The sequence below is a fragment of the Columba livia genome, chromosome 1 (assembly GCF_036013475.1).
Source record: "Columba livia isolate bColLiv1 breed racing homer chromosome 1, bColLiv1.pat.W.v2, whole genome shotgun sequence".
Lineage (NCBI taxonomy): Eukaryota > Metazoa > Chordata > Aves > Columbiformes > Columbidae > Columba > Columba livia.
In genome coordinates, this window is record NC_088602.1 from 32,157,188 (window position 1) to 32,183,617 (window position 26,430).

The window sequence follows — 26,430 nt, forward strand, 5'->3', positions numbered from 1 at the left end:
GTTCATATTGCCCATCTCCACGTTTTCTCGTTTGCTGTATTACCATCCTCTGCGTTTTTTTCTCTGTATCTGTCTTGTCATACTGATTTTGAAAATGGTTTGGAGCAGACCGGTGCACTGTATTCTTACAATGCCTTGTGGATTATCAGTAATTGAGCTATTCACCCAGGGTTGCTGGATGCCCCCTTGATGGGATGCCCAAGGTATTTTCAGGTTGTATTGAGGACGGTGAAGTGCTGGAAGTGTTTTTCCCCTAGAAGCAAATGACTCTACTACTACCCTGTTTCCTTGAAAATAAGACAGGGTCTTATATTACTTTTTGCTCCAAAACTTATTACTTTTTTACATGTATAGCTGCCTGGACACTATTTAAATTGACTTTTTAAATGAACTATAACTAGGGCTTATTTTTGGAGTAGGGCTTATATTTTGAGCATCCTCAAAAATCCTGAAAAAAATAATGCTAGGGCTTATTTTTGGGGTAGGTGTTTGTTGAGGGTTTTGAGTGTGGGGTGACAATAAAACCCTGGCAGATGTATTGTTAACCCCCTCTCCTCCCCCCACTTCCCCCTTTTGCCTCTCCCTCTTCCCCCTTCCCACTCAGGACAGGCAATCAGGAGGGAAAGAAGGACAGAGAGAAGAGAGTTGGAAAAATTAAAAATGTTTTACTAATGCTACTGATAAGAATAGAGAAAATAATACAAAATATACAAAACCAATCTTGAAAGTCTCAGCAACTGCAGAGCCAGCACCCGAAGTCCTGGATTAGACTCTGCAGTCAACCGGAGCTGGATTCAGTCTGTCACTAGGCCTCAGTTCACAGGGACGACTAGCAAGGTCCTCTCCTAATGTCGGCCATAAGCAAAAGGAAAAGAAGGAAAAAGGGATTAAATCCTCGTGATCTCCCACTTTTATATGAAGTATTCACGTGAAAGGAATGTTATACACTGTTGGTCAGTTTCTTGGTCACCTGTTTCTCGTTGCCCCTCTCAGGAGAGGTGCATCCATGCTTATCAATAACTTTGCATTCCATTGCTATGTTTACCAAAACGCATATCTGGTTCTCCAGGAAAATGCAGCTAATATGAAGGCTTTAGCTGACAGGCAAATTCACTAAAAGAGAAATTTGTTTTTGATAAAACCAGGACAGTCTTATTTTTGAGGAAACATGGTATCTTATAAAATCAGAAGGAAAATATAGGACCTGACCTCCCCCACCATTGTCCAGAACCATTTTACATTTCTGTGTGTCTAGATATCATAATTTACCTTTAATGATCTAAGCAAAATAAGCAATTATGTACTGAAAAGTAACTTTTTGAAAGTGGATTTGTTCCTTTTTGCTGTGTGTTGCTAAAACTTTGGACTTTTACTCTCTCAATTTTCCTATGCTTTGTTTTTACTATTCAGTTTTTTAAAATGATGGCATTTTTAATTGCCAATAACTCTGAAATCTTTAATATGAAAATTCTGATTTTTATTAATTGAGTGTAAGTTTGCAAGCTTCCATGCACTTCTCAGAGGTGTTCTGGCTGCAGGTGAGCCTTGAAGGCCCATGACAAAGACCTTAAACTCTTTCTCTGGCTTTATTGCAATCCCTTGCCAAAACTGGGACTAGAGGTAACCCTGAAACTATGTAGAGGCGATGGCTATAAAGCGATTATCTTGCTGATATGGCATATTGGAACAGGCAGTGATGACACCTTCATAACTCCAGTACAACTACTCCTTGGGTGATCGAGGACTAGTTCTTGCACTCAGTGCAGAGATTCATCTGATTTCTTGGCTAAGTGTAGCCACCTTTGCAACAGAGTGGATAATATTACCTAAAAAAGAAGTCAGAAGGGTAAAGCCCTTAATTCTATTATGTATTATTAATACAAATGCCCACACATGTAAACATATGCACTATGAATAGCATTCTGTCTTTAACAGATCAGTTAGTTACTTGTCAGAGGCCACAACTTCTTATGCAGTCAAGAAAAGTCAATTTCATGTTGGTGATAATTTTTTCTCAAGGTTATAAAACTTTTTGCAAAAGTAATGTTACAGGCAACAACCCATAGTGTTTCCTATCTGTTAGGATCTAGAACAGTCTTAATGCTGTTAAAAGTTGTGTCGCAATTTATATTGCTTCATCAGGTGAGTGGACTGGAAGGGGTGATCTTGCAATGGAATATGGATTTTCTTGCTGATAGTTTAAGATTTTCATGTGTTCACATGCATTTTAGGGAATCCATATGTTGCAAAGACATGCAGCGTGTGACAGAAAAAGATTGTTAGTGAGGAATCAGAGGCAGGAAAGATATCAGGATGAAGAAGGAAGACTATGGATTTAATATTACCCTAGTATACCTAACCCACATTGCTAGTGGATCATAGGGATTTTTACAGGTAGCCCTCGAACACATGGTGGCATTATGGATTATCCTGCATTTCTCTACTTGTGAAGGTTGGATGGAGTAAATGAACAGATTTTTCTCTGGAAGCTGTCCTTACCTTCAAATCAAGGTGATGAGGCAGATAAAGGGTGCATGATACTACAGGGAGGCAGCGGACAAAAAGCCACGCATATGAGGTTGCCTTTGGCCTATTTCAAAGCCATATCCATATTGGTTCTCACAGATACAAGGAATCAATGCACAAGTTCAGGAGAGCATTAAATCTGAAGCCCATATAGGCTGTACAGAACTCTGTGTCTTTTTAGAGGGCTATAGCAAATCTGTATTTCAAAAAATTATCTCTCTCTATCTTCGTATGAAGTTTGCAATCCAAGCTTCCAGGATGCAATGTTGGTTTCAGTCTGGGAATAAGGTACTTCTGATTTTTTTTTTTTCTTCATTTGAACACTGTAGCTACAGCAACCACTTTCCAGGATCAACTCAGGTTTCCATTCTATTCTGTTTAAATAGTTGTTTGGTTAATTAATACTTAAAGAGACATAGGACACTACAGTCATTCTCACAAATATAGAATAATAGATAGTCTTTCTCCTGGACAGTTTCCTTATGAATAGATGTAAGGGACAGTAGATGCCTGATAAAACAGAAGGGTATAATGTGCATCTTCTGGCAGAGTATTAAATTATGCGAAAAACAAGTAAACTTTCCCTTTCTGATTATTAAGAAAGGTGTCTAGAATGGAAAAGTCTGATCCTTCCTCCTGTTCTGTATTTTTGGTGGGAGGAAAGGCAAGAAAACTCTTTCTGGCCACCCATTCCTAAAGTGCCCTCCAACGTCAAGCACTAACTTAGGTACCTTTTGGGGGCAAAATCCCTAAACTCTCCCCATAGCCAGAAAGAGAATTAGTGCTCTGGAAGCCTGACCTGATGCTCTGAACACCTTGTGAAGGAACTTCTCTCCATCCATCCACCCCATAAGGGTGACCAGCTTCTTCATTAGGTACCCAAAGATAGGGGTGCAAATATCACCCGGGAATCCAGCTCCAGCCCAGAGCCCCTGGAGCAGACAGGGCTGCTGCTTCTCTGCCAGCACTGCTAAAGAAGCACATGGTGAATTGTGTTTCCAGAGGGGGAATAAAACAAGAACCAGCACAATTTTGTCTGCTTTCTCCATGAGAAACAGAAGTTAGCAGAGGTAGGGCTTAATTCCAATTAAATTTGTACAAATAAAACTTGTAGGATTTTGAGCAGGGCTTGGCAAAATAATGAGAGTGATGTTGATTTTCTTTCACATACTTAGAATTTTACCTCTTCCCTTCATTTTGAGTTGCAGACAAACTGGGTTTTCAGCCATGGAGAGCTGCTTCAAGACTCCGAGTCATGCTGTCAATCCCCAGTGAAAACCCCTCTTTTTTATCATCATTACAAACTCAAAAAGACACAAAATAAAAACAAGTGCTTTCTTCTTGCAGACCCGCCCCTCGGAGAAATAAGAAATGGCGTCGACAGCACACTTCTCAGAGGAGGAGATGGCAGAGCTACGAGAGGCTTTCGGCAAAGTTGGTGAGTACAGCAAACAGGAAAGACGCTGCTGAAGTGTGAAGCTGTAGCAAGCTCTTTTCTCATCTACCGACCAGCTGCGAGGAAATGGAGATTACTCCAGCACTGATCTGCTGTGTCACGGAAACCACAGAAGGTCCTTTTCCTGCCACCGCAGGCCTCCTGGATGAAACCCCATCAGCATGCTGCAGAGCCATGTCTTCTCACTGGAGAGAGATGGTGGGGCAATGAGCAGCAGGGTTTATGAAACAGCCTCAAAAGCTGTACAGAAAACCATGTTGGAAATACTCTCAAGTATTTTCCAAAGAATATTGCTTATTCCTGACAAATTATTTTGAAGGCAAAAAGTTTTTATTCTAAGGTAAATTGAGTACACTCTCTGCGGGGGGGAGAATCTGGAGAGGACAAATGCACAAACGGCTATAAAATTTGTAATCCCTTTACTATGACCTTTCAAGCTCCTTATGTTTTTAAACTGTGTGTTTCCTTTCAAAGGCTTTAAAGATCTCATCTGATTTGTCTCCTTTAAAGTCATGCAGACATATCACTGTCTACCCAGATTCTAAGAAAAAGGTCCTTATGCTTCTCACATCTCACTTATCTTCTATTAGATTTGTCAGCCTCGCTGGATTATGTGTTAATCAGTTGTCCTTGCTGCTTCAGGTGATGGCTGTTTGATTTCTGAGCACAGTCTTCCAGGCTGGCAATCCTAAATATCCGGCTGCTGTGTGTGCCCCATACACCCAATGCACTGACAAGGCAAATGCTCTGGTTCCTCTCCCAGACATGTCCCTCTCTGAGTCCAGATCCTTCTGTTGTATGATTTCACAAATGGATAGGATGCTTTATGCAATCTGTATGAATCTGTGCTACTGGTGCTGAGAACCCAGTGCCTTTTTGCAGTGTGCAACAGGTGACTCACATTGCAACTCCTCACGCAGGAAATCTGCAATATGCTTCTTCGAAATTACCTTAGGCACTGGGCTGGGGAAAAAGAGCCTGCAAAACAAGAAACACACAGATATATAAAATACAAATATAGATATATAAAACCTAAATATAAATATATAACCATATAGATGTATATATAACTATGTACATAACAGTAGTGTTTTAACAGAAACTCTTCACACAATAGATTCTGTTTCCTTTTTTATTTGTGGGGATTTGCACAAACTGGTGGAGAAGAAAGGACCATTTAACATTTGTTGGTGACCTTCTCATAAATTCCTACCCTGGATCTTGTAACGGGCTCAGCAGTATTATCCATGTTGGCATCACTGCGGAGATACACCAAGTTGCTATTTTGAGAATGACCATATGCAGCTCCAAGCCTCTGAACTCATGACTTTTGATGCAGAAAATGGGCCAAAATCACTAGTTATACATATGAATACATGCACATGTAACATCTAACTCTGTATTGCATCTAGTCCATTTTCTGTAGCTGTTCTGTAGACAGGATACTCCCTCTATAAAACACTCACATGTTTGTCTACATGTAAACCTTGGGAATACAATTATATCCATCTAAACCTAGCTTTGTTAAGATATTACCCTGTTTCTAAAACATATAAATTCATCCCTGTGAGCTTTGATTTGTTAAATAGTGATTGTGATTTTTTATTGGGTGTGAATGACACTGCGGTGGTTGAAATTACTAGATTTTTAGATTTCAGGATATCAAATCTTTACGTACAATGTACCCTTCCCCAGGTACAATTAAAAAAACAGCCTTTGTGTGCATAAAATTTTATTAAGCTAAAGTTGAATCTAAATGTTTGCTTTAATCTTTTGCAGATATTGGTGGGAATGGCTTCATCCACGCCAGCGATTTAACAGACGTATTGAAGGCCGCCAATCTCCCTCTCCCAGGATATAAAGCCAGAGAACTCATTCAGAATTTGACCACCACGGGGGATGGCAGGATCAGTTTTGATGATTTTATTTCAGTAAGATATTATTTATTTAGTAAGTGAGGTGCCACGTGGGTTATTCAGGGTGGTCCCCAGGGCACAGCAGAGGCACAAGCACAGGGTCTCATGGGCAACTAGTCAATCTGAGGAGTCCCCTCACTGGAAAAGATGAGAGCAGGAGGTAACTGAACTAGAAATCTTGCAATTAAGTGGGACGAGTTACATGAACGCAGCTGCGTATTGAACAGACTTAATATTTTCCTGTTTGGTTGATGCAGCAGGATGAAGTGTTTCAGTCACAAGTTGCAAAAATATTGTGTTCTGGCTAGATAGTTATGAAAAATTCCACCAGATTGAAACTGAAAACTTCATGGGACCTTTTTTCTACTAAAAAGCTGCTTCTTTTTCTAGCGTGAACTGGGACAAAAGCAAATGCTAAAATAGTGGAATTTCCCTTGGGATGGAGAAACAGATTTTTACTCATATTTTCTTCAAACTGAAACTGTTAAAGGCTCTCCTCCTGCACATCTTAGCTCCATGGTTTGGTACCATGTATGCGTCTGTTACTTAGGTGATCTTTGTTCACTGCTTTGAAAACATGAAACTGTGTACGATCCTGCTCTGCCACCGCAGATACACAGGTTTTACACAGAAACCCACTGAATAATACTCAAGCTGTGCTTCCATGTGTTTGAAGCAGAGAGGACACATCTCCTGGTCCAAGACATCACTGTTTTAACTCAGTTTGATTCTCTGAAATTTTAAAATTGTCTCTTGTGCTTGAAAGATTTTCCAAAATCTGAAGAGTGATGATGTTGCTAAGTCATTCCGAAAACAAATCAACAAAAAGGAGGGGATCTGTGCCATCGGTGGGACGTCCGAGCAGTCAAGTGCCGGCACACAACACTCATACTCAGGTAGGTACAGCTGTCCTACACTGAGAGTAAACAGGAACAAGTGTGCCCTTTGAGATCATCTACACCAGGGGTGTCAAACTCTTTTTCACCGGGGGCCACATGGGCCTCCTGGTTACCTTCAAAGGGCCAAATATAATTTTAGGACTGTATAAATGTAATTACTCCTACATATATACAGTTGTAAAATTACATTTGGCCCTTTGAAGGCAACCGTGACTCCGATGTGGCCCCCGATGAAAATGAGTTTGACACCTCTGATCTGCACCTTATCTTGGTGCAAACCCAGGTGCTCTGGCCTCGGTGAGCTTCAGCAGCTGTTCAGGCAAGGCTGGTGCAGGGCAAAGAGTTGAGAAGGTGACAAAGCACCTGAAAAGGCTCTTTGTCAAAAATAGTGTGAGCTGGTTTTCTGGGGTGGACAGAGCTGTGGCTACAGGAGGAAGCTGCAGGGGCTCAGCTTCCCTTGCCATAGCAGCACTGCAGCTCGGCTGGAGAACAGCGTCCCGGCACGGCTGCAGCAGCACAAAGACTGGCCCAATGCTGTCCCTGCTCAATGGTGAGGCAAGACACAGGTTCCTCAGTGTTGGCAGTCTCTCCAAACTCACCTGTAACCAAATGTTTCCTGACATTTTTCTAAAGAGGGCACGACCCCATCAAGGCTCTTCTCCTAGCCTGTTTCTCCAAGCTGAAGGTTTGGGGCAGCCAGAGTGGTTTCTGCTGCTTCCTGGGCACAGTCTGCTCTGAAGCATCTCCACAGGGAGGAGGTCCCGCCCTTAGCTGTCTTCTCCAGGGGCAGGGATAGGGAACTGACTCTTGCCAGGGAAGGGAGAGTAGAGGATGCTTCCAAGGTCTCCACCCTCTTGAGCACAGAGGACACCTTCCCTAAGCTACTGGGGATGGTGTGATCTGCTGCTGGTACAGGATAGCTACGTTACAGCCCTCTTGGACTACAGGGAATGTTGCCCCATTACCCTCTGAATACTCTTTGTCAGTGTCCATCACACCCTGGCCAGGATCTTCTAGATATTCCACATGTGGAGGCTGTAATGTAAAATGCAGAATTCACTTATTTCAACTTATTTGAAGTTACATGGGATTTTGATTTAGCAGAGTGATACAACAATGCATTCAAATTATGGTGCAAGCACAAATTAGGCTTAGCAGAGCATAGCAACTGAAACATACAGTTGAATCATACGAACTTAATTACCAGTCTCTATCATGTGCCTGCCCTCACGACACCGGGCAACCCCAGTCAGCGGGAAGGAGTGTGGAAGGAGTATTAACCAGCTCATTTGCTGTCTTCAGCTCATTATTTGTCTCCTCGGAGCCTTCTTCCCTTGTAGGCGTTCATTAATCACTTATGCTGATAGGAGAGTCTTCTCCCCAAGGAGTTCGGCCTTTGTAAGTAAAATGATGGTAGAATTATTGCACAGCAAACTGATGGATTTGATGTTGTGTCCACAGAGGAAGAAAAGTATGCCTTTGTCAACTGGATTAATAAAGCCCTTGAGAAGGACCCTGACTGTAAGCATGTGGTCCCAATGAATCCAGAAACAGATGACCTCTTCCAGGCAGTCGGTGATGGCATAGTGCTTTGGTAAATAATACCTGTCTTTCTCACAAAAGGGAACTGTGACTCTGCAGAAACTCACGTCTCTGCTTAAATGGAAGCTGCTAACTTTACATTAAGCTCATTAATCTTTGCAGATTCAAGGCCTTAATAATGCTATTTTTTCCTCTCTTTTATTTTAAAAAATATAAAGCTTCTTTCATGTTAAATGAGAGTTTTTCCCTGCCTCCGGACCCTTGCAATAAGATGAAGTCAGTGAAATTTGAGGAGTTACTTGGTTTTATTTTTGTCCAAGGACTTTTGGGGGTTCACACAAAGCAGCATAAGACAGTGAGTGCTTTCACAGAAATTTACTGCACGATAAACTTTATGCACAATTTGACCTTGTGGCATTCTTGGCCTCACAATTATAGTACAATCTGCATGTGACCCAAAATAATTTCTTGAGTATTGCGTGTGTGCCTGTGTTTGTATGGGTAAAAACAGAGTCTGACTATATTTGTTCAGTAATTGTGCAGCTCTTTGACTTGTCCTACAGCATAGTTACAAAAGCTGTATTGTATTTTGTGCGCACATAGCTAGTAGTGTATTTATTTTAATTTCTTTTCTTTTATTTCCAGTAAGATGATCAACTTTTCAGTGCCAGATACTATTGATGAAAGAACAATCAACAAAAAGAAACTCACGCCCTTCACAATACAGGTACAAGATTCTTTGCTTTTTTCCTTGGGATGCTTTGATTTAATCACTTAAAGCAAAAGCTGGTGATACCATGGTGCTGCCCAACACAATGAGGCAAAACGGTTTGTGGCAAAGTGAGATGTTCAGGTCCATGTCGTAAAAACATAAACACTTACATTTCTGTGTCTTTCCAAAAATATGGGCAACCTGACTAAACAAATTATATTTGTGTTTGCATTTGACCCATTGTATAAAGTTTACCAGTTCAAAGATGTGTGGTAGATGCCATATTAATGCAAGAACAACTAGATAATACAGTGACCAGTTCCAGGTGGAGCAGCTCTCAGGAGGCTGAACCCCACGTCTAAGGTCACAGACTGTTTTGCAGTCTGGTGACCTCACTAAAATATTAACTGTGATTCAGGAGGTAACATGATGTGCAACATACCTGAGATGGGACCATAGCCTTTGCCTGCCTTTCACAAGCCATGCTGTTTCACCTTGAAAACTGAATACCTTCTTTATTTCTATTATGTGCACATGTATATGATATAAAAATTGGACAAAAAAGCTAATTTTCACCTATTGAAAGTTTATTGTGTTTCTCACACAGCATTATGCAGAGAGATATTTTTACATGAACAGCATCCATGTATCTGGGTATAAAATATAAATAGATATAAGGAATAGATATGAACCTAACCCAGTTTAGCCCTTAGCTGCTCTGATTTGATGGAACATTAGCCAGGCTCAAGTAAGCTCAGAAGCCATTAAATTGGATTTTTATGCTGTATACCACATTTTTCAGTTCTAATCATTCTAGTCAGCAGCACAGCTTAGAGATGCAGCTCAGATCAATCCCTGTCACACACAGACATGATTTGATCAATATAGCTTCCACTTTTACTTAACCCTTTTACAGCTGTCTGATGGAGAAAAGGTAATTAATTTGAAATGCTCCAATTTTTCTAGCTTATGAGAATTTACACTATGTCTCTCTCTGCGTTTTGTATCTAATCAAATCTCTCTGTCATGCCAACAGTGATGAAATTTATGTGAAAAATTGCAAATCTGTAGACATATTATATTTTCCAGGCTTCTTTGCCTGCTTTACTTGCCCTCTGTTTACTAAGCCACCTTTTCGAATAGTGCAGACTTGCGGATCAGATTTTGTTGTACCCTTTGTTTTAAATAGGGAGCAGTGAAGGAACATAATGTTCTTGAAAAATCACTTTCCTTCTGCCCCTCACTGTGCATCATGGAATCCCTCTGCTTCCCCTGAACACTCCCAAACCAGGACTCCATACTCCACAGTTCAAAAAGAAAATATCCAGGCTTGACCACTTTTGACTTGGGCTGAACTGCAAGGTTACAAACTCAGCAAGTTTATTCCTGTGACCATGTGTTTTTTGTGTACTTTGCCCATTAGCAACTTATTTGTATCTTAGGAGTTAGGGCTGTTGTGTACTGCTTAGAGAGAGACAAGCCTGGAATATCTGCTGGTTGACTGGGTTGTAGCTCCCTCATTCCTCTATGTGTGCAAGACTGAGTGGAGGAGAACTTGCCCTGTGCTGAAGCTAGGTCTGCACTTGAAAATGTGCCTGTGCATTGGCTATAGGAAGACCCTGGATTTGATAACCAGGATTATCACTGTGGATAATCACTGTGAATGCAGACGTGTGCTCTGAGCTCCAGTGCCCTGTGACGTGGTGTCTTTCACCTTTGCCAAAGAGGTCACAGAATCATAGAATAGTCTGGGTTGGAAGGGACTTTTGAAGGTCATCTAGTCCAACCCCTAAAGGTAATTTCCATCTTCTTGTTGGGACCCAGAACTCACCTGTAATCCCAGGAGATTCTGAATTCCCCTGCTCCCTGTGGTCAGACTTGTACATAAATGCCTTAACAGCAAAGCTCTTCACAGATTTCACTAGTTTTGTCTGTGCTCCCTTCCTGTATCCTCAGCTCTCCAGTTACTGCATAATTCAGAAGTTTTCTTCTTTCCCTAGGAAAATCTGAACCTGGCCCTGAACTCTGCTTCAGCCATTGGGTGCCATGTCGTTAACATTGGAGCTGAAGACTTAAAAGAAGGGAAACCTTACCTGGTTTTGGGTCTTTTATGGCAAGTCATCAAAATTGGGCTCTTTGCTGACATAGAGATCAGCAGGAATGAAGGTATGTATGGCTCTTGCTTTCAGTGCTCTACTGTTAATACTGAACAGCCTTTAGGATAAAGCTCTTTACAAAAAAATTCTTAATTCAATTTTTTATTCCAGTATTTGTTACCTGTCTTCTTGACCACTCTCATTTCCCTTGCTCTTCACAAGTTCCAGCACTCCAAAGTCCAAGGCTGTGGATAGGCTTTTATGTGCAGAGCCAATTTCATGCTCATTGGGTCAGGAATGATGATCTACACCCAGGTACATTGGTGTTTTGGCACTAATTCTGGGATAAAGAAATGCTACACTGCATTCAGGAAGCTGTGTTCTTGCTCTTGATGAAACCATTGCCAAGCATCTCCTCTTTCTTAGTGAAATCAGAATTATAGAATCACAGAATAATTTAGGCTGGAAGGAACTTCTGGAGGTCCACCCTGGAGGTCCTCTGGTTCAGCCATCCAGCTACCCACTTACAGCAGTACTAGTCTCAAGGTTAGATGAGGTTGCTTAGAGCCTTTTCCAGTGATCTCTGGGCAGCCTGTTCCAGTGCCCAAACACTCTTGCTGTGCAATTTTTTTCTTATATCTAGTAAGAATTTCCCTTCCCGCACCTCGTGACTTTAACCTCTCATCTTTTTGCTGTACATCCTGGCAAAATCCCTGCCCTTGTATAGTTGTTGAGGACAATACTTGTTCCCATCTCAGACCTTTTTCCAGGCTAAACAAACCCACTTTGCTCGTTGTCTTCTCACATGTCATGTACTGCAGCCCAACCATCTTGGTCTCCCTCCACTAAACTCACTGCAGTTTGCCAATGTCTCTTTTGTACTGGGGAACCCCAGACCAGACACAGTACTCCAGATGTGTCTCACCAATGTCAAAATTCTCCATGAAACAGCTTCAGCGTGAGGCTGTGGATGTGTACATGCTGTCCGTGCAGCACCTCTTATTGCTGCTAAACCAACAGTGACACTTCTTTCCTCCAGTTACCGTGCAGTTGTTACCTTAATTTCTTCACCCCTTGCACATTTCTATCCCTTTCATGGCTACAACCACCAGTTTCCAGAGTTCTCGGTTCCCATTCCTTTGCACGTAGCCTTGCCCAGCTTAATAGCTATTTTTCCTTTCCTGGTATTTTCTCCTTCATTTTTCATCTCAGATTTCAGTTTGTAAGGGTAGACAAGCCAAGGTCATTTTTATTTCTTTTCAGATTCTCTCTTTCCCTCATAGCCCTTCTCTGCAGCTCTTCCAGATGAAATTCCCCTTTCTTGAATATGGAACACTGTATTTCCACTGAGCTCTCATTAGCATATGGAATTAAGGCAGTAATACATCCCAAACTCTATGGGAAATACCTGGGATGCACTAATATCACGTTTAGTTTTTGCCTGGTCATATCACATGGTGGATCAGAACAGCTCAGATGACATCTAATATATTCAAGTTGTTCTCATCCTCTGTTCATATAAGCTTTTAGCTAATAGCAGTTATTCGTATTAATTCCCTAGTGAATGTCTTCGAACATGGCACTATTAAATTACATTGCATTTTTATTACTGTCATCTAGTTCTTTCTATCTGATTTCTTGATAATCTTCTGTGTTGACTATGCCACCTAGTGAATATCACCATCAGAATTTTAGCACATTGCTAGTATTTGTGCCAAGACAATTGATGCAAAAAATATGAAAATATCAGTCAAAAAATCAATCCATGATCAACTACACAAGGATCCTTTTTACAGGCTACTTCTCAGTGTTAACATTGTTCTCTTAATAAGATCCCATCTCTTTTCAGATACTTCTATTATCCGTATTTCTTTCAAGGAATGACAAAAGTAATCAGGAGATCAGAGCAGGGTAACACACTCTCCCTTTTTAGCAATTAGTTTCCATGTTATTAGTTGTTCTTCTCAAAACTTGTTCTGGAGCCTTTCATGCTCCAGAGACCAGCCGAACATCCTGCAGTTGCAAGGGTCAATTCTTCCCTCCTGCCTCTTCTTCCTTTTATGACATAACTAATACATTAATTTTTCTGTAGAAATAGAGTATCTTCTCCAATTGACAGACGAGTTAACCCTCCTGGCCCATGAGCCCATGAAGTCCTGTACAAATTCTTCAGAATACCTGTGTGTATCCAGTTTCAGCATGAAGGTCAAGATCTGGGACAGGGAAATTGGGCAGTTCTTAGAGCACGCTGAAATTGTCTTACATTTCTATATGATCCACAGCTAAAGCTTTGTCCTCATTTTATTAATGAGACCCTTTTTCTGTTTGTGTCCTCTGTCATGCTAACTCAATTTGAATTCTGGCAACACTTTTGTTGCTTACTTTTAGAAACTAGGGTAGCAAAATGAGTAAGAGAGAAAATAGTTATACGTTCTCCTCTACAAGTATTCACAACATCATGATTTTTTTCTTTTTCCCTTGTTTAGCCTTGATCGCTCTTCTGAGAGAAGGAGAAAGCCTGGAGGATCTGATGAAGCTGTCTCCAGAGGAACTGCTGCTGAGGTGGGCAAACTATCACCTGGAGAATGCAGGATGCAACAAAGTCAACAACTTCAGCTCAGACATCAAGGTATGAGAAACACTGACCAACAATAGCAAAACAGTAGCTCCGCACCCAAATATTGGCCCTCCAAACTGGGATTGTGCACTGAAACAATACAAGCAGCTGAGACTGCTCTGCCAAGCACATGGAGCTGGGTACATAAAATCATTTTGGTGGGATTTACCTTTCTGCTTGGTAGTATCTCTCCTCCTCTTGACCTCCCAGTCACCACTGCCAGTCCCAGCACACCAAATGCCTGGGAAAGGAATGACTGCTGTCTCTAGACAGGGCATACAAACACTGCCGCTGTATTTTCAGTTCCCTGCCTCTATTGCTCTCCTCCTTCCTCAGTGTCCTTAAATGCCTCTTGACCTGGCTTTGCTTTGGAGAAGGCTAGACCTTACCCAGACATGTAACAAAGGGCACCTGGGTCATGTGCTCCTCTGGCCCAACCTTTGCTATAACTCTGAATGCACTTACCTGCAGGTTTTAATTCAGTGGGACTATTCAAAATAATATAATATAATATATAATAATATAATAATATAATAATAATAATATAATATAGGTAGATGGAGAGGCGCTTGTAAAGATGTGTCTCTAGTCCATGCAGCATATTTCACATACTTGGGAGTTCATGGACTTGTAGGTGCAGATTTCAGCAGAGCTTTCTCAGTAGCACCTTCATTCCTCTTAGACAAAGCTATCTGAACCTCAGTGATGCACACTGATGAGTTTCAGACACTGAAGCCACAGTGTGAGACCCAGCCAGCATCCCAGGGCTGTAGGGGGTACATCAGGGAGGGTGTCTGAGCTGGCTTCCAGGCAAGCCAGGGGCTGGCCAGCACACCAGCCTCACCAGCCACGACCCCACCTGCCCACTCCCAGTATAACATGGGAAAAGCTCTGCTCCAGAGGTGTCTGGTTGTGGGTTTCACCAGAGGCTGAGGCATGAAAAGACATCTACCATGTTTTTCCTGACATATATTAAAAAAAACCACCAGAGAAGGCAACAGGAGAGTCTGAGAGTCACATTCAATAATGCAGTTTTTATTGTAACAGATTTTTGGTTCACTGGGTAGAAGTGACTGGAGAATATCCATTGAAAGGAAAAGAATGGAGTCTTTCCCATCTTTCTGTAGGCTGGCTGAGAGGACTATAATGCAACTGATTAAATCCTACCTGCAACTAAAAGATAAATCACACCATATTTACAACTGGCAAATGATCACACATTTACCTCTCAGAGGCCAAGACTTCAGCCTTTACAGCCACCCTCATAATTAAGTGTGTCACCCCACCTCTCTTGTATTATAAATAACTACTTTCTACATATGGTGGGTAGTAATGCGGGTGTATAAGACTGAAAATGTTTCAGGTAGTCTGCTTTATATTTTGAAGACTATTAGTTGAGTTGTTTAGTCAAGTTCCTAGACACTAACCTGTAGCTTTGTTTTCAGTTTTCTGAGTTATTTCTGAAGTGAGATTAATACTTTCCACACATAGAAGCAACATTACATTTCACAAAAAATGAAAGACAAAAGATGTTAAATCCTTGTCTTGTTCCTGCTCTTTTGCCTGAAAAATGATGATACGTTTGTCAGTTCTAACTTTTGTCCTTGAAAACTATGCTTTCTCTTCCATAACTGTTCCAGCGTTGCTTTGAAATCTGCTTTAAACATCTGCTTTCTCCTTCTGCATTTTCTTTTGTTAAATGCTCAGCAGTCTGACTTCTACAGCATTATAAAGGTATGTGTTTTCTTATCTCCAATCTAATATTCAGATTAAGTCAGTTCTAATATTGATTCATAGAACAGTTTGGGTTGGAAGGGACCTTCAAACGTCATCTAGTCCAACCCCCCTGCAATGAGCAGGGACATTTTCAACTAGGTCATGTTGCTCAGAGCCACATCCAGCCTGGCTTGGAATGTCTTCAGGGATGGGGCATCTACCACCTCTTTGAGCAACCTGGGCCAGTGTTTCACCACTCTGATTGAAAAAAATTTCTTCCTCTTCTCTAGTCTGAATCTGCTTTCCTTTAATTTAAAACCATTAAGGCTTGTCCTGTTGTAACAGGCCCTGCTAAAAAATCTGTCCTCATTGTTCCTGTAGGCCCTTTTAAGCTCTGAAAGACCCCTTTTAAGTACTTTGTTTTTGCTGTCCTTTTTTCTAAGTGCAACACACAGCCTTTTGTCTCATGTGTTGAGCATCCTGCAGCATATATATATTGGCTTAGGGAAGAAATTGATCTGGCAAATACAGCATAAAGTAGGAATTGCTAAGTGCTTCCAGATTAATTTAATTATGTAGCCCAATGATTGATGTAATAAAAACGAATCATGCAGGGACATTGTTCAGGAGAGCACTGGCATGCAAAACCTGAGCTTTAGATGTAATTTTTCCTCCATTTAATTTCTCTGTCTGTCACAGGACTCAAGAGCTTATTACCATTTGCTGAACCAAGTTGCTCCCAAGGGAGATGAAGAAGGCATTCCAGCTATTACTATTGACATGTCAGGATTAAGGGTAAGATGAGATAAGTTTAGAGTAAATGCTGATATTTTCTGTTACTTGTATTGCTGACCAACATGGAGTTGCACTGGGATGCCAGAACAAGCAAACTGGTTTTAGCGTTGCAATATGATCTTGTATTTCAGGTATCAAAGCTTTCAAAGAATTAAATTATGTGCTTTCCCTTTTATTAGATACCATTGCTGAAACTTTAACAACCATTGAACCACACTGATAAACTACTAATATGTAGCAAGTATATTGAAATATATTTATTTAGGTATTTCATCAATCCACTCCCTTTTATACGGAAAAAGCAATATAGTGAGATGGCTGCATTGTAGGTAAAGCCCATTCGAAAACACAGACCTGCTGTTAGTAAAAGCAGGAAAGGAGACAGCTATTAACCCCACAAGGATCTGCTTTAACAGCCCCACATGTGGAGACCACAAGTGGGTCTGGTATGCAGTGCCAGGCACTGGGCTGAGGCTGATGGCCCCAATTTCTGCTGGCACAGGAGAAGGACGACGTCCAGCGAGCGGAGTGCATGCTGCAGCAGGCAGAGCGGCTGGGCTGCCGACAGTTTGTCACTGCCACTGACGTCGTCCGGGGGAACCCAAAGCTAAACTTGGCCTTCATCGCCAACCTGTTCAACAAATACCCTGCCCTGCATAAGCCAGAGAACCAGGACATTGACTGGAGCTCTATTGAAGGTAAGGAAAATCCAAATAAAGGATGCCTCTGGACATCCATGCAGCAGTATCCCTGCTCTCAGTTGATGATACAATAACTTAACCTTATGTCCTTCCAGCTTATATTCACTGCACCATTAGCACAGGCATCCTTGAGAAGAGGGTTCTGTGGATAGCACATGTTAAAAAACTAAAACGTTTGTGGGATGTCTGAACCAGTATGGACTATTGTGCATACTTGTTAGTTGAAATTAGGCTTGATCTGTCATTCTGTTAACTGAGAACATAATTTAAGAATCAGATCTTGCAAAAACTTGCTGCCTGCTTGCTCTGAGTTGGGGTCAGGACCACCATTGTATGGTTCATTTGCTGAGCTTCAGGTCCTTTTTTCTCAACCTCATAGCAAAACTGTTTGTGTTACAGCACAGGCTGTTCTTGAATTTTTGAAGGCATTTCAAGGCCAGTCTGCCTAAATACTATAATATATAGGTCATGAAGAAATATTACATGCTGCATTGTGCTCTCTTATTTCACGTCACCCACTGTCTCCTTCTGTTTGTAGTTCAGTGCACTATAATTTCTGAGTTATGGCTTCATCACAAGACACTTATTTTACGAGAGAGTTGTGTTTTGCAGGCCTGTTGATTGATGTATCTGTTGTTTTAGGTGAAACAAGGGAAGAGAGGACATTCAGGAACTGGATGAACTCCCTGGGTGTTAATCCACGTGTAAATCACTTATATAGGTAAGGGGAGGTACTACACTTCCTTCAGATGATATTATCTACAGCCAGCAAACTGTTTACAAAAACATAAGAACTTTTGGACCCTATAAGAATACAAGCTGCCATTTTTTTGTTTGTTTTTGGTTTGTTGTTTTGTTTTTTTTTTTTAGGAAACTGAGTTTACTTCTACTGATAGGTTTAGTTCCATTCCTCTATTGTTTGTACAATGATATACCATTTTTATTTTTTTCAGTGACCTGTCAGATGCCTTGGTTATCTTCCAGCTCTACGAAAAGATCAAAGTGCCAGTAGACTGGAACAGAGTGAACAAACCACCATATCCTAAACTGGGTGGCAACATGAAGAAGGTACAAAAAGCTGGAATAGCTCCAGTAGCAATGTCTTACGCTTAAAGGATGTCTATATCATTTCAAACAGCAATGTGGCCATTGGTGTTACTCTCAAGCCCCAAGTACAGCACATTAAATGACTTTTTTCTAGTCAGTGAAGAATTTTTCATCTGAAAAAGAAACATATATTTGATTCACTGGTTGTTGTTGACAGATGAACAATATTTCTAAAGTAAAGACACTTGACACCATTTGTGTCAATATTTAAAAACTGTATTTGCAGAACACTTTTGCTACTGTCTTAGTCACCAATTATAATGCATCTTCATTGTGAGTCATATGGCACCAGCTTAATTGCATCTGTCTGGATCACTGCTCTCTACATCAAATGAAGACAGTGATGATAAGCATTCTTGACCAGATGCATCAAGAACTGATCACAGAGTTGCTGCTAAATACAGAGCTTTCTTCCAGCTATCCGGATGACTAATTCCATCCAGTTAGGCCAGAGTGATTAACTGACCTAAAATATTGACTGGGACACTTATCCATTGTGTCAGTGCAATATCATGATGCTGGAGGTACCTGTGAGCTATAGTTTTGTATTTTCCAGGGTAATCTGTTTTCCAGGCCCTGATGATGAAGTACAACATTTCCTTCTATGTTAACTCTTTACCATGGTATTTTTGGGATGGAGCTGGCTGCTGGTAGTCATACAGCTGCATTATCACAGAGCCCCACAGCTCCTCTTTGCCCAGGAGGTTCTGGGCTAAGCGATCCATAGAATTTAAAGTAATACTGTCTTGTCTTCTTTTTTTCCTATATTTTTGAACCTCACTAATTGACCCTGTCATTAACAGCTTGAAAACTGCAACTATGCAGTGGAACTGGGAAAGAATCAAGCCAAATTTTCCCTTGTTGGCATCGCTGGGCAAGATCTGAATGAAGGAAACCGTACACTCACGCTGGCTTTAGTCTGGCAGTTGATGAGAAGGTACATATGGCCATCAGATACAAACTTCTGAGTGTTTTGGTATACCCAGCTTGCGTTGTAATAGTTTCCTGATGCTATCACTGAGAAGGGTCTACAGGTTACAGCTTTCTCCCTCCTCTGTTTGCACTTATACGCAAAGACAGAGTAACCTTTTGCTCGCTTCTAGTTAGGGATGTGATCAGGAAGCACATTATCTTGTGGGCAAAGCCATTACAGTCAGCTCATGCAGAAGATTATTATTGTCACTATCTGTATAGCATGAATAAATGTTCATTGCATGGAAGAGTGAAGAATAAGTTGAAAGGTTTCTGTATCAGGGAATAGGGAGAATGTACTGGAAACAAAGAATTGATGCAGAAGTTTTATAATCCACCTGAAGTGGATGCAACTCTCCCCACTTTAATGTAATTCTGTGCATGTGTGCGTGTTTCTGTGTGAGCTCCATAATCGGATGTAAAGAGACGCAGTGGTTAGAAACTGAATGCAGGCTAAATTCAAGTTTATCAGGCAGGTAATTAATCTAGAGATGTGGTGATTACTTGCCATCAATTTGGGATGTCTTTTCAAGGTGTATGCTGACAAGCAAAATATTTGAGGCTTGTATTTATGCAGGTCAGTCTTACATGAACATAAAAATTCCCTTCCAGCTTTAAAGTCAGTGATTTTTTTTTAAGCATTGTGAGAATGAGTCATTTACACCAAGATCCATTAAGAGAGACCTTGTAGGAACTTTGAGTGTCAAAACCTCTTGACACTCCCAAAACAGTGATTAGGGAACTAAGGGTGAATTAGACCAAATAGATGAATATAATATTATAATATAATCCATATATACTGTGAGTGTGTGGGAAGCAGGGGAATATCAAGTCTAAGGGGACTGTTGGGGTGATCCCAGTCAAGCTGCACACGTACAAGACGGTTCTGAGGTTACAGTAGACTTTGAGCAAATGCAGGTATCCTGGTTTCCCTCTTAAGGTACACCCTGAACATCCTTGAGGACATTGGTGGTGGAGAGAAGGTCAATGATGAAATAATTGTCAGCTGGGTCAATAAAACACTGACTGCAGCCGGGAAGGATTCAACCATCTCCAGTTTCAAGGTACAGTTTTTTGTTAGAAGTCTCTGCTTAGGAATCTCTTATTCACTGTGTTTGTGTGTATATTATATACATTGCCTGTCTATAGATATATAAACATATATACATGTACACAATATATTATAATATAATTAATTACATTTTATTACTTTTCATTCCCTTTGAAAGGCATGTTCAGATACAGATCTTTTATTCAAGGGGCTTTATTATGAGAAGGTAACAGAAACATGTTATGAATGTAACAGGAAACACCTTCAATGACAGTTTGACACAGGAAATCAAAGTGTAGAGCCAGGAATGATGACTGGAATTAAGCAAGAACTGCTGTGCTATTGATTATTAAATGACAGCAATTACAAATGACAGTATTAAAAAGAACAGTAGCAATACTTTCATAATATGGTAGTACCATTCAGGGGTGGTGCCCTATTTTGCAAGGCACCTTATAAGCACAGAGATGGTTCAGTTCCAGAGTTTCCAATTTTGCTAACACATCTGAGACACTTGCCAAGCTGGGGAACATTCAGCAGATATAAATCAGCAGTGAGCACCAGGAGAAGACAGATCCATCAGACTTCATGTAATGAGCTCTGAAGTCACACAGCTGGTCTAACTCGCACCTCCCATCAGTAGATGTGTATCAATGTCATTTCCCCACAGGAAGCAAATTGACTAGCCCAGCACCCCATCTTTTGATTTAATGATGTCTCATTCATTGGGGAAGAAAAAAATCCTTGGAAGGATTTTTAGTCTGCCTTAGATGAAAAATTATGCTAAGCAGCCCTTTGTGAAGATCTAAATGGCTTTTGACTGAGCTATCCATGGCTCTTGAGTGTAGACTCTGGCTTTGTGGGAGATCTGTCATCCTGTTCTTGCATATAATTGTATTCTTCATCTCTGCAGGATAGCAAAATCAGCACCAGCATGCCAGTCCTGGATCTCATTGATGCCATTCAACCAGGATCAATCAAATATGACCTCTTGAAAACAGAGGACCTGAATGATGAGGAGAAACTGAATAATGCTAAGTACGTTTGTGCCAAGTGACACTTTACACGAGCTACCTGCTCATACTTCCCTAACTCTGTCTTTGAAAACTGCTCTGCTATCATTGTCATCTGGCACAACCTCAACTGAGAAATACCTCCAGAGTTAGAAGCATGAAAGCTAGGACTTAGGCAGTAAAAAAGACTATCAATGGAAATGAAGTGTGTAATGTTATAATTCCTGCTTTATAATTCCCTTGAAGGGATCAAAATTACTTGGCTTCACAGGCTCCTATTTTCTCTTATTAAATTTAAAATTCTTTCAGAGGTCATGGAACAATGCCAACAATAGTGAGCCATGGAAACCAGTGATTAGAGGTCATGATACCTCTTTAGTCACATACGTGTGGAACAAGGGCATATTTAAGAAAGAAGGGGAAGGACATGCCTGAAAAACTGGTTTTATGAATGTGGATATTGATTTTTTTTTTCACCTGAGTGCAAACCATTTCCTACCAGAGGATCAACCATTGGGGCATCTCCTTTTCCTTTCAGAGTTATACAGATCACTTCCTGCTCTGATCATCAGTTTAGCTTCTCCTTTGTTGTGTGGCAACTACAAAAGAGAAAAGAATGGTCAAGGCAACCAGAGCTGCCATTATTTTTATAAAGACTTTTTTCACTATTGTTTTTCCCTTCCATTTCCTACCAACTGCTCTCTTTCTTGCAGTCCTATGTGTGCTTCTCTCCATATTTAATTTCCTCATCCCTCTACTAATGTCACCCTCTTCAGTCCTCCTTTTCTTCCTCCCCCCCTGACATGTTTCTTTGCATTTGGGGGAGAATTTCACAAATGTGTGTGCTCTGCAGTGGGAAGAACCTGAGGTTTTCTAGCTTTTTTTTTAATGAAAAATAGAGATAAGAGACATATCCCCTGGACAATAGCCGACAGCTGTGAAACAGTGCACTCTGAGGAGGAGAAGGATAGGAAGGTCAGCTTGTAGATGCTGGGTACAACTCAATGTCCCTGAATGTTGATTTTCCAACAGCACTGATCTCCACCAACATCAGCCTTCTGCTTTCCATCCTCATGAATTTGTTTACATGTGAAGACTGAGCGGCAGAGATTGAGGATTTGATTTGATTAACTGGTAAAAGGAGCCTGTGATAAAGCTCCCAGAAGATTCTGAAGGGGTTAAACATGACAAACATAAACCAAAAATAGAGGGAGCAAGACCAGAATGGCTGTTTGTGAGGATAATTTTTCAGGAGATGGAAGACTAAATGTTTCATATCAGACTTTCACCTGCAGTCTCCCATGCTCTAACCATCAGGGAATGCACTCTACCTTTTACTACAAATTAGTTCTTTACAAACCTGTCTCATACATTCCTATAGAAAAGTTTAGTTTTGATGAATCAGTAAGAAAGTTCCCAACCCACTCTGGTACTGATCCTGTGGAAAACTTCTTAACAGAGAGAAAATTAATGCTACTGCACTAATTTATTTCTTTGTTTTGTTTTTTTCATCCCTGCAATGCAGATATGCCATCTCTATGGCAAGAAAAATTGGAGCAAGAGTCTATGCCCTTCCAGAAGACCTGGTTGAAGTAAAACCCAAAATGGTCATGACAGTGTTTGCTTGCCTCATGGGAAAAGGCATGAATAAAGTTTAAAGCACAAAAGACTTGTACCGATACCTGGTATTCACCCTTTCGACTTCCTCAAACTGGATGCTCTTCTTCGTATCAAGGAAATATGCAGAGTGCTCATGCTTTTAAGGCATGAATGTTATACATGGTTCCAGATCATACAAAAGTTGTGTATCCACGTGTATCCAGGAAATGTTTTGTTTTGAACAGTAATATGTGCTTGTTTTCTTTGCCTTATTTTCCACTTTGCTACATATAACCATTTCATATTCCTGAGTAAGTTTCTAATACTGAGGCCTATACATATCCTTTTATTAATGCATACCAGGGTTTTCTGTCAAAGGTCACCTGGAGATCTTTTTCTTGGGAGGTACAGACAGCTTTTAGGATAATGAAATGTTGTATGCTGCTTCTGCCTGAAAATGTCTTCATGCTTCTGGCAGCATTTCTGCCGTATTTTCCTTCAGTTTGCACCTGGGATAACAAAAGTGATTTCCCCAAGCCAATGCAAGTATGAGTGGTTTATATTGACTATATTTTTGGAATGGTAGGATCCTCCTACAAAATTCTTGTGGGAAGACAGAAGTGTTTGGAGACTACTATGTGTTTCTGGTATATGAACTGAGCAGTACTCTTCCCTGCAAGTTATGCCCCTGCCATCAGTGGCATTACTCCCAGAGTACATTGCTACTCACTAGAAAAAAATATGCTGTAACCTGGTCCTCCAAGAACACCCAAACTGTGGAACATTTGCAAGAAATGCTCTCCATAATTCATTTTTATGTCATAAGACAATTAAAACATAAGCAGGTTGAAAAGCATGATAGAAATGAAAACCATGTTAAAGAAACTGAGGGGATATACTCAGTTAGTAGCAATAAGATGTTAACCAAAGGGACACAGAATGACATATTTATGTAGTGGGTAAAAATTAAACTCTGTTAACTTTAAAGACTTGCACTTGAAGGGCTGTGGGCCTGATTCAGGAGAGCATTTAAATCTGTGCTTGTGTAGGAAACATGCTAAAATGCTTCCCTGAACCCAGGCTGGTATCTTCAATGGAGCTAAGTCAGCATAGCTTTGCAGCTGACAAGACACTGTCAATTTGCCTCAGCCGAGGACCTAGCTCTTTCTACAGATAGTGGGATATATTTGCACTGAATCTCTTCCTTGGCATGAGTTGTTTACTGTTCTGGCTTTTCTGTGGATTTTACTGTGGTGAAATGCAGAAGGAGGGAATTTTGCCTTAATGCAATCCCAGTGACACAGTCTCAATTCCTTCCCTATCCTCCTCCCTTCCCTCCCGCCCCTTCAGAATTGCCTTAATGAAGAACCAATATTCAGTGATGTGAGAAGTGTCTCCAAATAAAATGTTCTATAAAGCCAAATGTGGAGTCTTTGCTTTTAGTAATGCATGTGCTAATTGGGAAGTGTGTATCATATGGCTGAAATAGGGATGGATTTAAAAAGAAAAAAACCAAACTGTGGCCTTGCTAAGGATTTATCTTCCATATTGTTATTGAAGCTGTAGATTGCAGAAAGCAGGAAGAATTATTCCCTAGGTAATTTCTGAACATGCTGCTCTGAGACACTGCCAAAGATGGGACACTGTGCTGGCTGGACCTGCAGCCTGAGCCAGTACAATTTTCCCCATTCAGTGCAATCCCTGTCATCCTCTTCCTTTGCTCGTATACCCGTAAGCTTTGTTTCTTTAAGCACTCTGCAAGGCAAGCACGGTTCCTGTACTAATGATCAGATCCTCTTCCTGATCAGATCTGGCTGCCCCGTTCCTCTCCTGAACCTATGGCCCTGCTCTGGGTTCTCTGTCTCAGGGAGATGCCCTCACCCCAGACTCAGGGGTGGATGTGAGGGATGAAGTAGATGAGGGATGGGAGACGCCACTGAGGTGAGGGTGAAAGGGCTTTTCCCTTGGTCCCAACTCGAATGCAGGGACTTGCAATCCCCAGAAGGAAGAAGGGATTTTCAGGCATTTCCCATTCACCAGCCCTTAGCAACTCAGTTTTCTTTTTGCATGGGGATAGGATTTTTAGAGGATCCTGCTGAGAGGTGCAGGAAGAGGAGGCTTTCACATCATGCACGTCCCATAGGCAAGATGTAGGACTTCAGGGGCCCTGGAGCTTCAAAGCATGTTTTGTAAAGGGGGCTGCTTCTCCTTCTTCGCAGCATCCCGGCACTGGAGCTAGGCACCCAGCCTTACAGCCCTCCCCGTTGCTACTCACCTACCCCCAGGCTGAGTTTTGAGACACTATGTCTGAGCCCCAACCTGCAGCTCTGCACCAGCAGTGAGCCCTGGCACCAGTGACACCTTACCACGAGATGGCAGTCACTATATCTGGAGTTTTAGAGGCTGGCATGCATGAGCTCGGAAAATGCTCTCCTCTGGGAAAGACAGAAAAATTGGGATATTTAACCCAAGGCAAAGTGCTAGCACCTGCCAGTGCGCAAAAGGGAATAAGTGCTGTTGGCAGGGATATTATATTAAATGTCTTATCAGACCTTCATCCCTACCTCTATAATCCCCCTTGAAAAATAAAGCTCTCATGGACCTGAAGGTGTGGGAATACTTGCATTCTGGTAGAGGAGTATAAACATTCTCACTTTTCAATTCACCTCTTGTTTATTTGACGGACTTGAGGATTTGCTTTGATGAACTGGTAAAAGGAGCCTGTAATAAAGCTCCCAGAAGATGCTGAAGGGGTTAAACATGACAAACATAAACCAAAAATAGGATCTGGAATCTTTTGCCATTGCTTTTCTCCAACTTTTTCCATCACTTTTAGAGAAAGCAGCTGTCTTTGGGATTAACTCCCAAATCAAGCTGGCTTTGTAAGCACTTCCATTATTGATTTTCATTGCACAATTAATCATAATTTTCAAGGCTTCAAAAAAAGCTTAGACATCCATATGAGTAAAAATAAAGCATCAGCAGTTAGACTAACTAGGAGAAAAAACCATGAGGGCAATCAATCCACACGCTTCAGAGTACAGTCTAATCACCAGATGGACTCAGAAGGAAATATTCCCCCATAGTGTAGTAGAGCATAATTAAATGCATTATGAGGATTTTACACCTTCTTGTAAATCATCTATCCTGGCTAGAAATCATCTGTCCTGGCTTTAGAAAGGGGGTAGGAAGCAGCACGGCTGGCTGCTGTGCTCTTGTATAGACAAAGTCATATTTCTATTTCCTCCAGAGATGGAATTGAACCGAAAACGCAACCTGACATCACTCCTCCTTCCAACTGCAGCTTACTTCTGGTGCGAGTCAGATGTCAAACTTCAGGTCCTGGTGTCCATTGCTGCCTAACCATGCGGCAGCTTTGGTTTTGCCTCCTACTTGGAAAACAGGACCTTGCATCTGGTAGATACAGCTGCAAAAAGCACATGAGCAGCACTGGTCCTACAGCAAGTACTCAGCTGCTGCTGCTTTCAGCTTGATGGAGAAATGGGTCCTGGTGCCTCCAATCTTGCAAGCACACGTGTTGAGTTGCTACTAAGACTCTCCAGCTCCCCATCTTCTGTCACTTCCAGCAGCCTCCTCCACCATCTGGAGAATGGACTTGTCAAGAATTTGGGAGCATTTTCCTCCAAGCTGCTCAGCCACTTTAAGTCCAGTGTTTTTCAGGCAAGTGGACAAAGCGAGCACCAGAGGGTAG

At 41.3% G+C, this 26,430-nt stretch overlaps 1 protein-coding gene across 2 annotated transcripts in view; it reads left to right on the forward strand.

Annotated features, from left to right (window-relative positions):
• The window catches only part of LCP1 (lymphocyte cytosolic protein 1), a 59,117-nt gene extending 34,976 nt beyond the window's left edge, over positions 1 to 24,141 (forward strand). For both annotated transcript variants that reach the window (XM_065054056.1, XM_065054048.1), the window contains exons 2-16: positions 3,874 to 3,964; positions 5,762 to 5,913; positions 6,665 to 6,794; positions 8,259 to 8,391; positions 8,985 to 9,066; positions 11,052 to 11,217; positions 13,634 to 13,776; positions 16,180 to 16,275; positions 16,778 to 16,973; positions 17,619 to 17,697; positions 17,930 to 18,044; positions 18,887 to 19,020; positions 19,996 to 20,119; positions 21,020 to 21,144; positions 22,645 to 24,141. In XM_065054056.1, coding sequence (XP_064910128.1) covers positions 3,898 to 3,964; positions 5,762 to 5,913; positions 6,665 to 6,794; positions 8,259 to 8,391; positions 8,985 to 9,066; positions 11,052 to 11,217; positions 13,634 to 13,776; positions 16,180 to 16,275; positions 16,778 to 16,973; positions 17,619 to 17,697; positions 17,930 to 18,044; positions 18,887 to 19,020; positions 19,996 to 20,119; positions 21,020 to 21,144; positions 22,645 to 22,777 — 1,875 coding nt within the window. In that variant the 5' untranslated portion in view covers positions 3,874 to 3,897 and the 3' untranslated portion in view covers positions 22,778 to 24,141. The remainder of the gene's footprint in view (positions 1 to 3,873; positions 3,965 to 5,761; positions 5,914 to 6,664; positions 6,795 to 8,258; positions 8,392 to 8,984; positions 9,067 to 11,051; positions 11,218 to 13,633; positions 13,777 to 16,179; positions 16,276 to 16,777; positions 16,974 to 17,618; positions 17,698 to 17,929; positions 18,045 to 18,886; positions 19,021 to 19,995; positions 20,120 to 21,019; positions 21,145 to 22,644) is intronic.
• Positions 24,142 to 26,430: the final 2,289 nt, after the last annotated feature.